This window comes from Bombus impatiens, unplaced genomic scaffold, assembly GCF_000188095.3.
Source record: "Bombus impatiens unplaced genomic scaffold, BIMP_2.2 scf_0312, whole genome shotgun sequence".
NCBI classification, from domain to species: domain Eukaryota; kingdom Metazoa; phylum Arthropoda; class Insecta; order Hymenoptera; family Apidae; genus Bombus; species Bombus impatiens.
Window position 1 is genome coordinate 65,105 of NT_176731.1, and position 14,204 is coordinate 79,308.

General features: G+C 37.3%; 2 protein-coding genes across 3 annotated transcripts in view; both read left to right on the top strand.

Annotated features, from left to right (window-relative positions):
• Positions 1-14,204, top strand: part of LOC100742594 (diacylglycerol kinase 1) — a 71,778-nt gene that overhangs the window by 14,794 nt on the left and 42,780 nt on the right. The gene's annotated exons all lie outside the window — the stretch shown is intronic.
• Positions 11,181-12,262, top strand: LOC117151582. The gene is made up of 2 exons (XM_033320402.1): positions 11,181-11,550; positions 11,654-12,262. Exons 1-2 carry the CDS (start codon positions 11,437-11,439, stop codon positions 11,858-11,860), a joined length of 321 nt encoding a protein of 106 aa, XP_033176293.1. The 5' UTR covers positions 11,181-11,436; the 3' UTR covers positions 11,861-12,262.

Below are 14,204 nucleotides of genomic sequence, written 5' to 3' on the forward strand. Positions count from 1 at the left end.
TTTATAAAATTTCTATGAAATTTCGATAGTACATCCAAAAGACTAACATGCTTTTACTTAATAACGAGTCCAATTTTTCCAAGTATGAGACAGGCAGACACCTGAATATTTTCCACATTTTACATGCCACGAAGTTTACGCTTCAAAACAGTGTCTGGAATAGTGAAAACATCTCGTTGTAAGAAATTACTAGAAACGAGTTCAACACAGTCACGTTTTGCACCACCTTCTGTAAATTCGAACTCGCGTGCTTTTACTTCGACGTTCGTCCACACTACCAATTGTACAAAGGATAATCGAGTACCCTCGGCGTCGTAGCCGCGAAGAAGGTCAAAGCGCGCTAACCTGTGCGCTAGCGAAGAACAGGACATAGCGTTCGACAGCCTCGAGTGGCTTCGCTGTCTCTTGCTAAAACCGAAGCAAACGGAACCCAGGCAATCAATTGCTGCGAGCGTTTAGAGCTTCGCGTTTTCAGGCGTCTCAATCGCAAAACATCGGCACCGCTAGCCCACACACCATGCGGATGACAGCTTAACACTGACTGCCACGTTGGTCATTGGTAACCGGAGCGTTTGAACTTCTTACAAATATAAAAATTGAATGAAAATTGACAGTTAGGGAACTTTGAATATGATAAATGGAAAATACCTTGAAATAAAAAGTGCCCCATTGAGCAATTAAACATTTTTATTAGAACATCAATAAAAAAAATGAGAACAAATCTTGCATCTAAGGGTGCATTGTGTTAAAACACTTTAAACATAAATGTGGCTCATCCATACAATCTGGACGATAGGTGGTCACCTTCTTGGTCCGATTCTTAGCAATTTTTGATCCTAACTCTTTAACATTTTTTTATAGCACTCTCTGCAAAATTTTCGTGCCAGGTACGCTTGCCCTTCTTTCTTCTGCGTTTCGTGTCGCAATCTTCGTCGAATAAGTATATTTGACGGCTCTGATGAATGCACTGTGTGCATTCTAAACGCTGATACCTTGATTTTTGTTTTCGTTGCTTGTTTATAGAGTATCACCGCGTTTGAAATTGATGTATTTAACAATAACTTTAAAGCTAATTTTATATACCACTTGAGGGTTCTTCTATGTGGTGTAGAATATGCTATCGTTTGATTTCGTAAATCTACAGCACATTTTCCTCTGTTGTAATCTACCACTACCATTGGTTTATCACAAACATAATTTTTTTTACGGACCTCTACCATTTCAGCTGAATGTTTCGTCGAAATCATAAAAATGTCACGCTTGTTTCGCCACCTTACTATTATATATAGAATGAGCAAATATTGTTCACTAATATCTGCTATACGTTTCAACAATATATTCTGGACGTTTTGCTTACGACGAAATAACGAATGCGAATGGTTTGTTGAAACAAACGAAGCCTTGTTACAATATGTCGCTATCAACTGTTACCAAGGGGCCACTTTGGGTCACCCATGACCACTAATAAGATAAACGGTACATTGGGCAAGAATATTGTCTTACATAATCAATTTATTATTATTTTTCCATTATATGTTTTGAATAATAAAAATACTCCCATGGCGTCCTGAGCGAAACATATGACTTCGGCATGGCAATGAAAGTATTAATTTATGACACCCTTAAGTGTTGGAGGCTTTCTCTTTCCCATAGCAGAAGGTGACGAAGGACAGGCGGCCGCCCAGGCGTTCGAACTTCACATTTTCTTATACTATCAAGAAAATATATCAATGAGTGCTTTAAAAATCGACCAACTTGGGCTCGTTAAAACAGTTAGTCGGTAGAATAACGAATCTTCTTTCGATCCATGTAATACTTTTTACATACTATTATATTTACAAAAAATTTAGGAGTCCAGTGAGAGAATGAAAAACAAAAATAAATAAATAACTACAGGAATGAACATGTATAACATTCATACTTTGTATAGTAACGGTTTTTAGTATGGACAAAATTTCCGTGTCAGAATCTAACTTTATCTACTGTTGTATCAAATGAAAGTTTTGGTCACTCATAATTCCTTTATATCCACGCAGTTAATCTTTGCAGAAATATTGCATCCATGATCTTGCGTCACGGATCGTAGTTTCCACTCCAGATACATAATCCAAATATTTCGCATTTAGTTGGGGCTTCGTGACCGTTTGAACGAGCGCAGCAGTGGGTTGCTCGATCGACTCGGCAAAAGGTACTCGAAGTGGAGAAACTCAACCATACACAGACGGATTACCCGTTCGGACAAGAATGTTCGCCGAGAACTCGCAATTAGGCAAGAACTTAGGATCTTGTTCGCGTAGTTCGTTTGTGTTGGCCCGTTTGATCGCATATTTCCGCCATTAGCCGGCCAGATATGCAAGAGAAACGCCCCATCGAGTATCGACTGGCACTCCTCCACGTCGATAATGATTCTCTACGGAAATACGAGTAGCTCTATCGAAACTCGGCTGGCTGGCAAAGCAGCTTACATCTCGTACAATCGTTCATGCTGTTGAACGCGACAAATCAGCTTTGTCACCGCGACCACGTTCCTCTACCAAAGGAAAGACACTAATTGTAAAACTACTAATTGTAGTCGTCTCTGGAAAAACCAAGCTGTGTCTTCGTCTTCTTTCTTTCCCTAAAAGTACACTCTAGCAGTTAGCACGTTCGGTATATGAGCTATCCAGAAGGTAATACAACTGGGTAAATCGAAGGATAGAAGAAAATGATGACGTGACAAACACTATATTTTTAATTTACCCGAATCGATTTTCTGCTATTTATGCAATTTTCGTATAATAACGATACACATTTGTTTCTTAAGGATCGAGTATCAATCGTGTTCTTGCACTGGCTCACGGAAGTGTTTCAACGTTTACCTTTAGTGCTTTGTGTCAATCGACAATCGTCAGCTTCCTTCATTGCAGACAAAATGCTTGGTATAACACACGTAATATGTATATTCGTAAAAGATTGCTACAAGTAAATTAACAGAAAGTGGAGTTAATCAGTTTGGCTTCTGAGAGACTCATATCGTATTGATGATACGCAACGATCAATTTCCAGCTGATATATTACCCATAAACATAAATAAACGTATACCGCAGGCGAATAAACACGTCGAACATGTGAATAAATCAAGCATACGATAAACAAACATATAAATAAATAATGGATCCAATAGAGGAATGATAACCGCAGTATTTTTTCCTAAGAACGAAGTGCGTGTAGGAAATGGTATGTAATATTGATATTTATGTAGAGAATTCACAGAATGCCTATATTAAGCGTAAATGTATAAATTATCCCAGGTCAAGTGCTTAGTGTGTTAATTATTCTAATAGTTAACGTTGTATGTAAATAAATGTAGTACAACAGTCGATACAAATATGAATTAAACAAGCTCCTATCAATTAAATCTATTTATCTGAAGCAAAATTCCTACTGTTTGAATAACAAGTCATAGATTTTTTGTATTATTATTTATAATTTGTACTTTACAATTTATCCAGCTGAACATTTGGTAAATTTTTCTAACTTAATCGTTAGATAACACGTGGATGGCTACCCCCAGCAGGATACCATCCTCGAGTTTGACTGTTTTATTTCTTTAATGAGATCAATGCGGTGTTTTCTTTTCAGTCTTCTTTCTATGAGAGTTTTGCTCGCTTCAGCAGCCAGCTGATTCGGATGTGCCGCCGTTCTTTCCTTGTATTTTTCTGCGTAGCTGCCGATTTCTTCTTTGATCGTTGGTATTTTTCAGTCTTTGCGTATATCCTCGTTTCCGACATACCATGGAGCGTTCACTATTGTCCTCAGTATCTTCGATTGTAGCGATTATAGTTTATTTATGTGACTTATTGCTGCTGTCCCCCATAGTGGTATTTCGTACATGCAAATTGGTTTATTATCGCTTTTTAGATTTTTAGTTTATTTTCTATGCTGGGTTTAGAGTTTCGACTAATTAGCCAGTTCACGCGTCTTCTAAAAAGTCATAGATGATACTTCAATTCGATGCTACTGACAATTTTTCAAATCATGAATTTTGTCGCTCCTGCCTGTCCTCTGAAATCCTAGAATAGATGACAGATCAAACATACGTACAGACGAACGAGTGAAAGAACTCGATAAACGAAGCAACGTGGAGACCCAACAATCACGAAGATGACAGAGATACGCGAGCAGAAACGAAAAAAATTGTAAACCGTAAAGTTAAATGTCAGTCTGCTAGATGGAGGATAATCGACGAGCTGAATCGAAGGTTCGTTTCCAACGGACGATCAAATCAACGAACGAAAGTTGCCACATAGGCTCGATGCCTTTTTTTTTCTCCTGATGCAGCGTTAGAGTGCAGAGGTCGTCGATATCGAAATCCAATTTAGTGGAACAAAGGGGACCGCGAATCTGACGCGTGCAAGGTGTTAAACTCTTCAACGCTGGCGAACTCTAATCATACCACATATTCGCGTCGTCTTTCTCCAAAATTTCCCCGGACCATCTTCCACTTTTGCAAATTTTCTTTCTCAGTGAAAGGACGTAACTTGTCAGAACTACGTGGTTTATGACAAAGTATTTGTTACTCAGACGTCTAAGAATGAAAATATGAAATTTGAAGTACGTTATTTCCTTGCATAGGGGTAATTCTATACAATACATTATGGTTTATACAGATTCGTATGTTTGGAGAATTAAGTTAAATAAGAATAAGGATCGCTAATATTTTTTCATGTTATGTGAATTCTCTATAATTTTGCACTTTCGAATTTCCTATAAATGCAGAAAAACCCGCAGTTCATCGCGAAATTTCGCTTTAACACAACTATCGATAGTTAACACGGAGCTATTTCTACCAAGAACCAGTCTAAATGATTGGTCTTGAAAAAATACGTAATAATAGAATGATTTTATATTTTGGATTTATTATTTTTATTTGCAGAAGGAATTGCATGTTATGTAGTACATTTTTGGTATTATTAATCCATCTGGGACCATGATCGACCTAAACGAGAGTTGACACGTTTATAAAATTGTAATACCAGTCGTTTTGACTGCTGGGGCATTTTTAGCGTTAGCATCTAGCAATCTAACGATGGATCTGGAATTTTCCTGATAATTGATATCATCATATCGAATGATACGTGGAAAAATTTAAAAAACGTGTGGCAAGTTGTATAAAACGAGGAAATTGGTTAGTTGAGGCTCGACAAACAGATTGCAGAACCTTTTTACACTTTGACAAGTACCATTCGTTTTAAGTAGCCTTGATACAAAATTATTTTTAGTTTGAATACATAAAAAACAAAATAAAATTCATTATATCGTTCTTTTAGATATCGTTGCGAAAGTCATTACATCATGAAGTAGAAATTTAAAAAAAAAATTGTAAAACCAGTCAATTTGGCTGGTGTGGTAGTTCTAATGTTAATGGGAAATAAATAGATACATAGAACGAGATAGTTATGTTAGATATGTTCGCTTATGGTGAATAAGTATCATCAAAGTTCTGTTCCAAGAAGACAACATAGGATTCTCGATCATAGTACAAATAATTATAAATAACAACAACATCAAACAATCTTACCCGCCAGATCGTTAACTTGTCAAAAAGTTCATCCACTGTGATCATATTGTAATTCGAGAAGAACATAATTGTGCATTTCAACACGATTTAGATTACCCAAAAAGTTACATCGAAAAAGTTACATCGTGTAATTAGAAACTCCAATAGGAATTCGCGTAATCGCGATGGGAATTCAATTGGACACGCAATTGGGAAAAATTGGACGAAAGAATCGAGTCGCAACGACGGAGAAAAAGATATTCGGCGGAAAAGATTCTGACTACTCGGTCGAGAAATGCTGTTTCTGCTCTGGCCACGTGCCAGCATCCGGCACGGCGGCGTGAAAAATCGCGCAATGGAATCTCGCTAATTTCCGCTAATTTCCGCTAATTCCGTCGTACTCTTTTGCCGCAGGAAAAGCACGTTGAAATGTGCGACTGTGAAAGTCGACTGTTGAACGTCTCGAGTAATTGAACGAGTGATTAAGCAATCGTTTGTTGAACAGACGAGCCCAGTGTCCCACTGCTACGCCGTGTAACCAGAGAAACTTAGATTTTACGATGTTTCATCGCGCGTTCCTCAAAGTTTCTGTTTTCAATCAATCACATTCACTCGTTTTCGCACGATCGCTGGCAAAAAATAAACGCACCGGATTTAATGCGATTCACGATAGTTTCTTCGGATTATCACGTGTGATGATCGCGAGAAGAAAGGAACTGAAACGAAAAAAAGGAAGAAATAGAGAGAAAGAAAGTACCGAAAGGATGAAAAGAAAAGGAGAAAAGAAGAAAATAATACGAGTTATGGCGGTTCGTTTGGTTTATCACGAGTGATGATTACAATAAAATGGAGAAAGAAATAGCATGAGGTGATGGTAGGACGTGTAGGGTGCCAAAGAAATATTCCGCAGATTAATTTTAACAACGAGTTTATTAATATCAGGAAAATGACAGCCTTATCAGTGCGCGTTACCTGGGCTTCTGTACTTGTACTGTTCTTCGTGTGCTCAACGTCCACTCCACTTCACTCGGCACTCGCGACGTGTCACTCCGGGTGCCACTGTCTCTAACTGTGTGTCCAGCTTTTCCTCGTTTCCTTTTATATAGAGTGCCGAGGTGGCCGAAAAAGAAAGTCTTCTTCCGGGGTAGGTAAACGGTCTTTTTCTTGCCGAAGACTCTTGCAGATTTTTGTAAGTCCCGGGGTTTATTCTTTTACGACGTCCTGGCCAGGGTCTTTTTTCTTCTACGACGCCCTGGCCTCGGACGTCGTTTCGCAGGCCATGTGGCCAACACATGCGCTTAAATCCTGGAACTTTCTTTACGGCCATAGGCCGCTACAAGCAAAAAAGAAAGAAACGGAGAGATGAAGAGAAACAGAGACAACGAAAGGAGAAGAAAGAGGGGAAGAAAAGGAAGAAGAAACGAAGGGGCGAATGAGGAGAAGAGTGCGAGGACGTAGAGGAAAAGAAGGGAATGGAAAAAAGAAGAGAGGAAAGGAAAGTAACGGAAGGGGAGGAGTAATACCTAGTTTCTTCCACGTTCATTTCAAGGTTCGAGCAGGGATGACCTAATGCTCGCTTAACGAAGGACTTTTATATTCTACCTCGTCACTATCCAACTTTAACTCTATTTTATCATAACTCCATTAAGACTTTTAATCGCGAACGGCCTACGCCTCACTCTGAAGTTTTTCCAATCTTCTAACTACTAAATTTACACTCTAAATTTTAACTAATTGGATACATTACATTTATTAACCACTGTAAATATCGTACTGATGAATCCTGCGAAGATTGCAGTTGATCTATGAAATGTATGCGAAATCTTCTTACAAATGTTAGCACGTCCGAAAAGTTTCTTTCGTTTTATAAGGAAATAATGGACGCACAACATTTCTCGTTTTATATTATTTTATCGAATTACGAATCATCCATTTTGTTCTATCAAAATAAAGATCACAACGTTCGACAGATTAGGTTTCGTGTTTGTACAAAAATGCGTCGTTGTAAAAGACGTGTCTGTAAGAGAAAGACACTTTCCGGACAACCTAATACTTATTGGTATATACCCGTTTATGTAAAAATTGTGAATGTATAAGTAATTACATCGATATATTGAAGTTATTGTTAAAAAATATGCGAAATATCGATGTATTGATTGATCAGCTAGTATAATATTTATTGTTTCGAACAACAATCGCTTATTTTCAACAATACAGAGTGGTTGGTAACTGGTGGTACAAGCGGAAAGGGGGTGATTCTACGCGAAAAAAGAAGTCGAAAATATATAATAACAATATTTCGTTTGAGGCTTTGTTTTCGAGAAAATCGACTTTGAATTTTCGCTGGGAATTTTCACGCGTGCGGTACGTTATAGCGCATCTCACTGTAGATCCTTGTCTCGATGGAAGAATTAAAAACAAAAATTAAAAAAAGAAATTTTTATTCTATATTTTCTATGTTTTCTATTTTATATTATTCCATCGAGACAACGATCTACAGTGAGATCCGTTATAAGACGCGATAAAGTGCGCGCGTACCGAACGAAAATTCAAAGTCGATTTTCTCGAAAACAAAGCCTCGAACGAAAAATTGTTATTCTATATTTTCGACTTCTTTTTTCGCCTAGAATCACCCCCTTTCCGCTTGTACCACCAGTTACCAACCACCCTGTATAATCGCATTTCGTAAATTATTAGACAAATATAAATCACGATGATTGAGAAAATAGGATGGATATTTCTCATAAATTCGCTCGTTTTATCGCATTCTCCTGGCTTTTTTTTATTTTTACTGGATAAAATCGTTATTCCTTCTCGTGCGTTCGATTCATCGACCAAACGACGACCAAGACTTCTGCGGCTGCTCCTCGATAAATAGAAAGAATCGTTACGCACGTTTTATCTCTTTGTTTCAGTGATTTAAACTGACCTCTCGAGTAACCAGCGTCCGTTCTCCGCCGTTATTTATGTGCTAATACCAATGTCAAAAGTATAAAAAATATTTGCAAGCGCAAAGAATAGCACGGCGAACGTCGGATGTGAACTGTGTTTCTTTAAAACGTGCTAGAAGAACTTCATAAAAATTTCAGACGAAGAAAAATGTAAAAAAACAAAGGGAAGGAATTAAGGAAAGAAAAGTAAATCTCGTAACAGGCTAAAATATAAAACTTCCGTAAACAGTAGTTTTTCACCTGGCACACAAGTATCCTTAATTTTTAATCGCGCGCTCTTTCCTCTTCGTAATAAAAGAAAACCAACCCTTTGTCTATACGTTGTAACAGGTCTGCCAATGCTATTTCCTCTGCTCTTCTCGCATTTAGGTAAATAAGGATGCACCGGAGTGAAGATTCGTTGCGCGATTCCTCCACTGTTTCCATTATACGTAGAAACGCGATATCTGTGAAACTGAAGAAGCCGCTTGCTGTTCGCCGCTGAACCATTCGAATCGCTGGAACCGTCGCGATTGCCTTTTTATTTCGCGCGAAGGGGACTTCATTGCTAATTTTAAAGTGGATCCACCGAGGGAAAAAGACGATTGCATTTTCCTTCTCCGTCGTTCCCTCGATTCCATCACGGAACGTGGCTTCATTTTAATCGTAACACGCGTGATTACTTACGAAAAAATCAGCTTTCACACTCTTTGAGTCGCAACGAGAGGCACAAAGTGGCGGAACATGAGACACGCGTGTATTTAATTTATTATAAGACGATTATTTCTGCGAAGAAAAAAATACCTTTTCCGCTCTTGACCCTTACCCCGATCTTCTTCCGCCCTATTTCCCTCTCCCTCTTCCACCGATTAACCGCTATTTTGCCTCGGCCAGGTCTCTTTATATAACTATCGATTTATTTAAGCGCGCATTACATCCCCTTCCCCTTTTAGCAAAATTTTGCCTCGTCAACGAAACGCGCATTCCACTCCGCCCCAGAGACCAGGCTTGTTACCGCGAACGACAAGAAAATTTCATTCGAACAATACCGTCGTGCTACTGTTGCCTAAATATATTCTCGTTCAATGTTCCCGCTTCGACGATTTTCCGTGTCCGGAAACTTGTGTCTATATAACAGAAAGCGGAGACCAAGTATCGTCAAACTGTCATGCATAAAACATTAACATTAACGAAAACAATTTGTGAATGCGACCTATGGAGAATTCCTCGACCCACGTTCTCGTTTTATCCAACGAAGACTAAAAGAAAAAAAGAACTCGAAACATCGAATGTTCTAAGAATTTCTTAACTTTCTATTCGCATTAAAAATGCATTTGATTCTGGCGTGTGTGTGTGTGTGTGTGTAGATTATATGGGAATATTAACGAGAACAATTTCTAATGTGATTTATAGCGAATTTCTGAATCTACGCTCAATTTCTTGAGGAATAAAAGAGGAGAAAAGGGCACAAAAGATAAAATGTTCGCGATATTAAGTGATCCGAGGATTAAGGTAATCCTCTTCGAGGAATTTCTTGGTATTTTATTAACATCAAAAATCACTTTCGTCGTGTACAGATTATTTATTGCTATAAATAATTTATTATTAAATGCCTATCAAATGGTAGTAATAAACTATAGATAATAGTAGTAATAGGTAATAAACAAAAGTAATTCGCGACACAATTTATAGAAAATTTCGAGATCTACTTGTTTCGTGAAAGAATAAAATTTAAAGAATCGAAATATGAAGTAGTTTGAGAATTTCGATAGCTTTGGGAATTCCGTAGAAAAACAGTTTCACGAAACGTAGAGACAAAGATAAACAGGGGGAGATCAAGATGAATGGTAAAAAAAGGGCTTTGTGTTCTATATCAGACTACGATATTTCCGACGAGAATGGATTTCTTCTGAAAGTCTGGACAGACGCATCGCAACCGTCGTACATCATCTAAAATTACGATCATAGCATAGTATCCGGTGATGCAATCGCGATTTTTCCATTGTATCGTGTTGTTGACGGTGACAAGAAGCACAGTCCACAGTGAAATTAATCGACGGAGGATATTAGCGAGCAAAGTATCTAATGCATAATGATTTAGTGGCAAAAAGAAGATTTCTCATTCTCGGTGATAACAAATTCATCCATGATTTAACGTTATTGCTGGTTTACTATTGGGTCGTCCGAAAAGTTCCTTTCCTTTTATAAGGAAATAATGGGCGCACAACATTTTTCGTTTTATATTATTTTATCGAATTACGTATGTTTCATTTTGTTTTATCAAGATAAAAATCACAACGTTTGACAGATTAGACTTCGTGTTTGCATAAAGATGCATCGTTGTAAAAGACGCGCGTGTAAAAGAAAGACACTTTTCCGACAAAAAGTTGAGTACATATTTTGGAAAAGACGAAGGCAAAAGAATTGCTGCTTCAGAGTTCCAATGACTGTGAGTGATTAAACAGAAGATACGATAAAGTTGGATATAAAATCGGAGATGACTGGTTCTTTCATTAAATGATACCTATAGCGCGAATTTTTATGCATTTGTGAGAATTTGTAAAATATGAAAATGCACATAATACGTAAAGATTATAAAATATGCAAGATATAGTACTAGTTATAATATTTAATACACAAAACGAATATTTCCATGAATACCTACAATTTAACGATGTTTAAACGCTAAAGAATGCTTGTACGTCAAAGAAATTCGAAATCGAGGGTATATGAAAAAATGGATTATACAAGAGAAAAATAATCATTTTCAAATACGCTAAAATGCATCGTTACAAACCTATAGAAAATCTGTCGAGAAACTGACAAATTATTCGCTTTGATCGCTTTGGTAATTCCACGCTTTACAAATCCTATTACATCATCCGTTAAAAGGGATCAGATATTACGCAATAAAATTTCAAAAGCCAAAATCAAAGTCGACTCTTATTTTAATTAAAATTCCAATCAATGAGAAGCAGATTACGTTTCTCTACCCTGGATGTATCAAGTGTGGTGGCACGCAAAAATCCGATACCGTCTCATAGGTTCGGGCCAATTAACCCAAGAAGATCCGGTCCGAATGTAAGTAACGGAGCTCTTGGACGACTTTCGGATTAACCATCTTCCACGACGGCAGATTATTAAAGCAACAAACTGCTCCTATACTTACGTTCCCTCGCGTTAGCTTGGTCTTCGCGGTTTCGTCCATTGGCGCGGGAGATGTCGAAGGACGCATGGAGGTGGAGGAATAGACAAGGTTGAAACGAAAGGTAGAAAAAGCTGGTGTTGGTGGATCGCAAGGGTGCGGTTGCCTAGCTACTACGTGACGTCATCTGTGACGCAGTCGAACAAGAGGAAACATCCGCATCGGAGTGACAAGGATGTGCGATAGGGAGCGAGGTCACTGCGTCATCATCCACGGGGATCCACTGAGAAGGTGGATTGACCAGATTAAACGTATCTTTTCTTCGAGTTCGCACCGAGACCTTTTCTACTCACGGGGCTAATTTCATCTAGCTGGAAAGAGCTGACAGAAATGTAAAACACATCGAGCAGAAAATATGCCGCTTCCGGTATGCGCGTAGATTATTTCCGCTACCGGATACTAGCGTTTGGTATAGCATTTTGGCCTATTGGTATAGCACGCGTAAACGTCTGATCGTAGTAGCGTGGAACGACCTACGGCTTGACACGAGAAACGTTGAAGGGATTTGATGTTCTGCCATTATTTGATTCTCGCCTATTGCGTAAAATTGATGTTTCTATTAACTACAATAAGTGTTTCAATACATTAGAAGAGAATTAATTCAAGAATACTATTGCAAACGAATATCTAGGGCAGTAACTTCTAAAAGAACTACACTATATTATTATCTAGAACTATACTACTACTAGAACTATAGAACTAGTATTATAGTATACTCTACTATAGAACTATAAGAACTATACTATACTATATTATTATCAAGTTTCAGTACACCTCTTTAACTGCGATTAATCAAATGAAATATATTTAGAAACACGATGAATTATTCGTAGTTTTCTTATTAAGAAAATCGACGTTGAAGTAGCAAGTATATGAAAGGAAAAGGAGAATTTCATACCCAGAAAGGTATAACAAAGATATAACAAACGTATACCTAATATGTCATAAAACCTGATACCCGACACATAAGAATATCATAAAAAAAAACTGAAAACAACAATGATTAATGTCGAGCGAACAAAAGAATAAAGTAGTATTGGATGAACACTGACGTCTGACCACAGACTGGCAAATACTACTGATGCTCGGAAGAAAAGACGCAGGTACGAGCATCTTGCTACGACTTTTCGTGCTAATATAAATTGTGTTGTCGTAAAGATGGAATTCTTGGCGACCTCGAAATCATACATCACGTTCGGACATGCAAAGGATATATCTCCCGTAAGGGAAACTTCTGGCCGATACGAGGCGTACGAGCCGACGGATATTACATTTTCTCCGGGTCGTCTGATCTCGCCTTGCAACGATTATGGCCACTGATGTCAACTTATTCATGCTCGATGAAGCATATCGCGGATGCCTCGTGTTGCTTCTGAAAACGACCATCAAAAAGACAGGATATTTAAGTTAGACGCCTGTCACTTATTTCTTTAGGATTCATCGTCTGTTAGCTCGTATCAATATGCATTCGGCAATCATTTATTAATGTCGAATATTCGATAAGTTTTCTATCCATCCATGTATCATTGAGTATGTAAAAGAAGCATGAAGCGATATTCTTATTAAGTCAGCCAGGAAATGCAATTTTGTATTTATTATATTTATAATTAAAATTAGATATAAGCTTAGATATAATGAAGCAATAGAAATATTGTGACTTTTATATTTGTAATGTAGGAACTGTACTTGGAATCGTGTAACATTTCCGAAATCTCGATTTGTTAACCATTACAGCATTATTGAACTATGAAAATGGTTTGTCTAATTCAATTAATATTTATATTGCTAATAGCAAACAACATAAATAATGTAAACTCTATAATAATATTAATATTCGTATCGGTCTTTAAAGAAAATTCCATCGAAATTAAAATTGAAGATAAATCGCTTTCATAACTTTAACTATACAACGATGAAAATTCATTAAAATAATAATATATATTGTTTATTATATTTATTATTGATTATAATGTAGGAGAAAGATTGTAAAAACGTATGCTATCAGAGACGTGTAATAAGAAAGTGATAGCAATCTTAGGAATGTTCATTATTTCATACTGCCACTTTAATACTATGCAATTCTTAAACACTTTGACTGCCATGCCGAAACCACACGTTTCGCTCAGGACGCCACAGTGTTTTAACACAGTGCACCGTTAGATGCAAAATTTGTTTTCATTTTTTTTTATTGATGTTCTAATAAAAATGTTTCACTGTTCAATGGGGCACTTTTTATTTCAAAGCATCTTCTATTTATCGGTAAAATTCAAAATACCCTAACTGTCAATTTTCATTCAATTTTTTTAATTGTAAGAAGTTCAAGCGCTCCGGTCACCAATGACCAACGTGGCAGTCAAAGTGTTTTAAACGAATTTGAAAATATATAATTACTACGAATAGAATTACTTGAATCGCAATTCAAGGCAATCAAAGAATTCGGTCGATTCGAGTTTTTTCACGAACCGGAAGATTTTTGTTATTGTTTGTCCCGCGAGTAACTGCGGGATCGAACATTACGATGATTGAAAAA

What these genes read in the sequence shown, in the direction of transcription:
- LOC117151582 (XM_033320402.1), top strand. Translation starts at nt 11,437, where the DNA reads ATGAGAAGCAGATTACGTTTCTCTACCCTGGATGTATCAAGTGTGGTG. An exon ending in CAAGAAGATCCGGTCCGAAT is followed by an intron (nt 11,551 to 11,653) that starts GTAAGTAACGGA and finishes CCCTCGCGTTAG; the next exon opens with CTTGGTCTTCGCGGTTTCGT.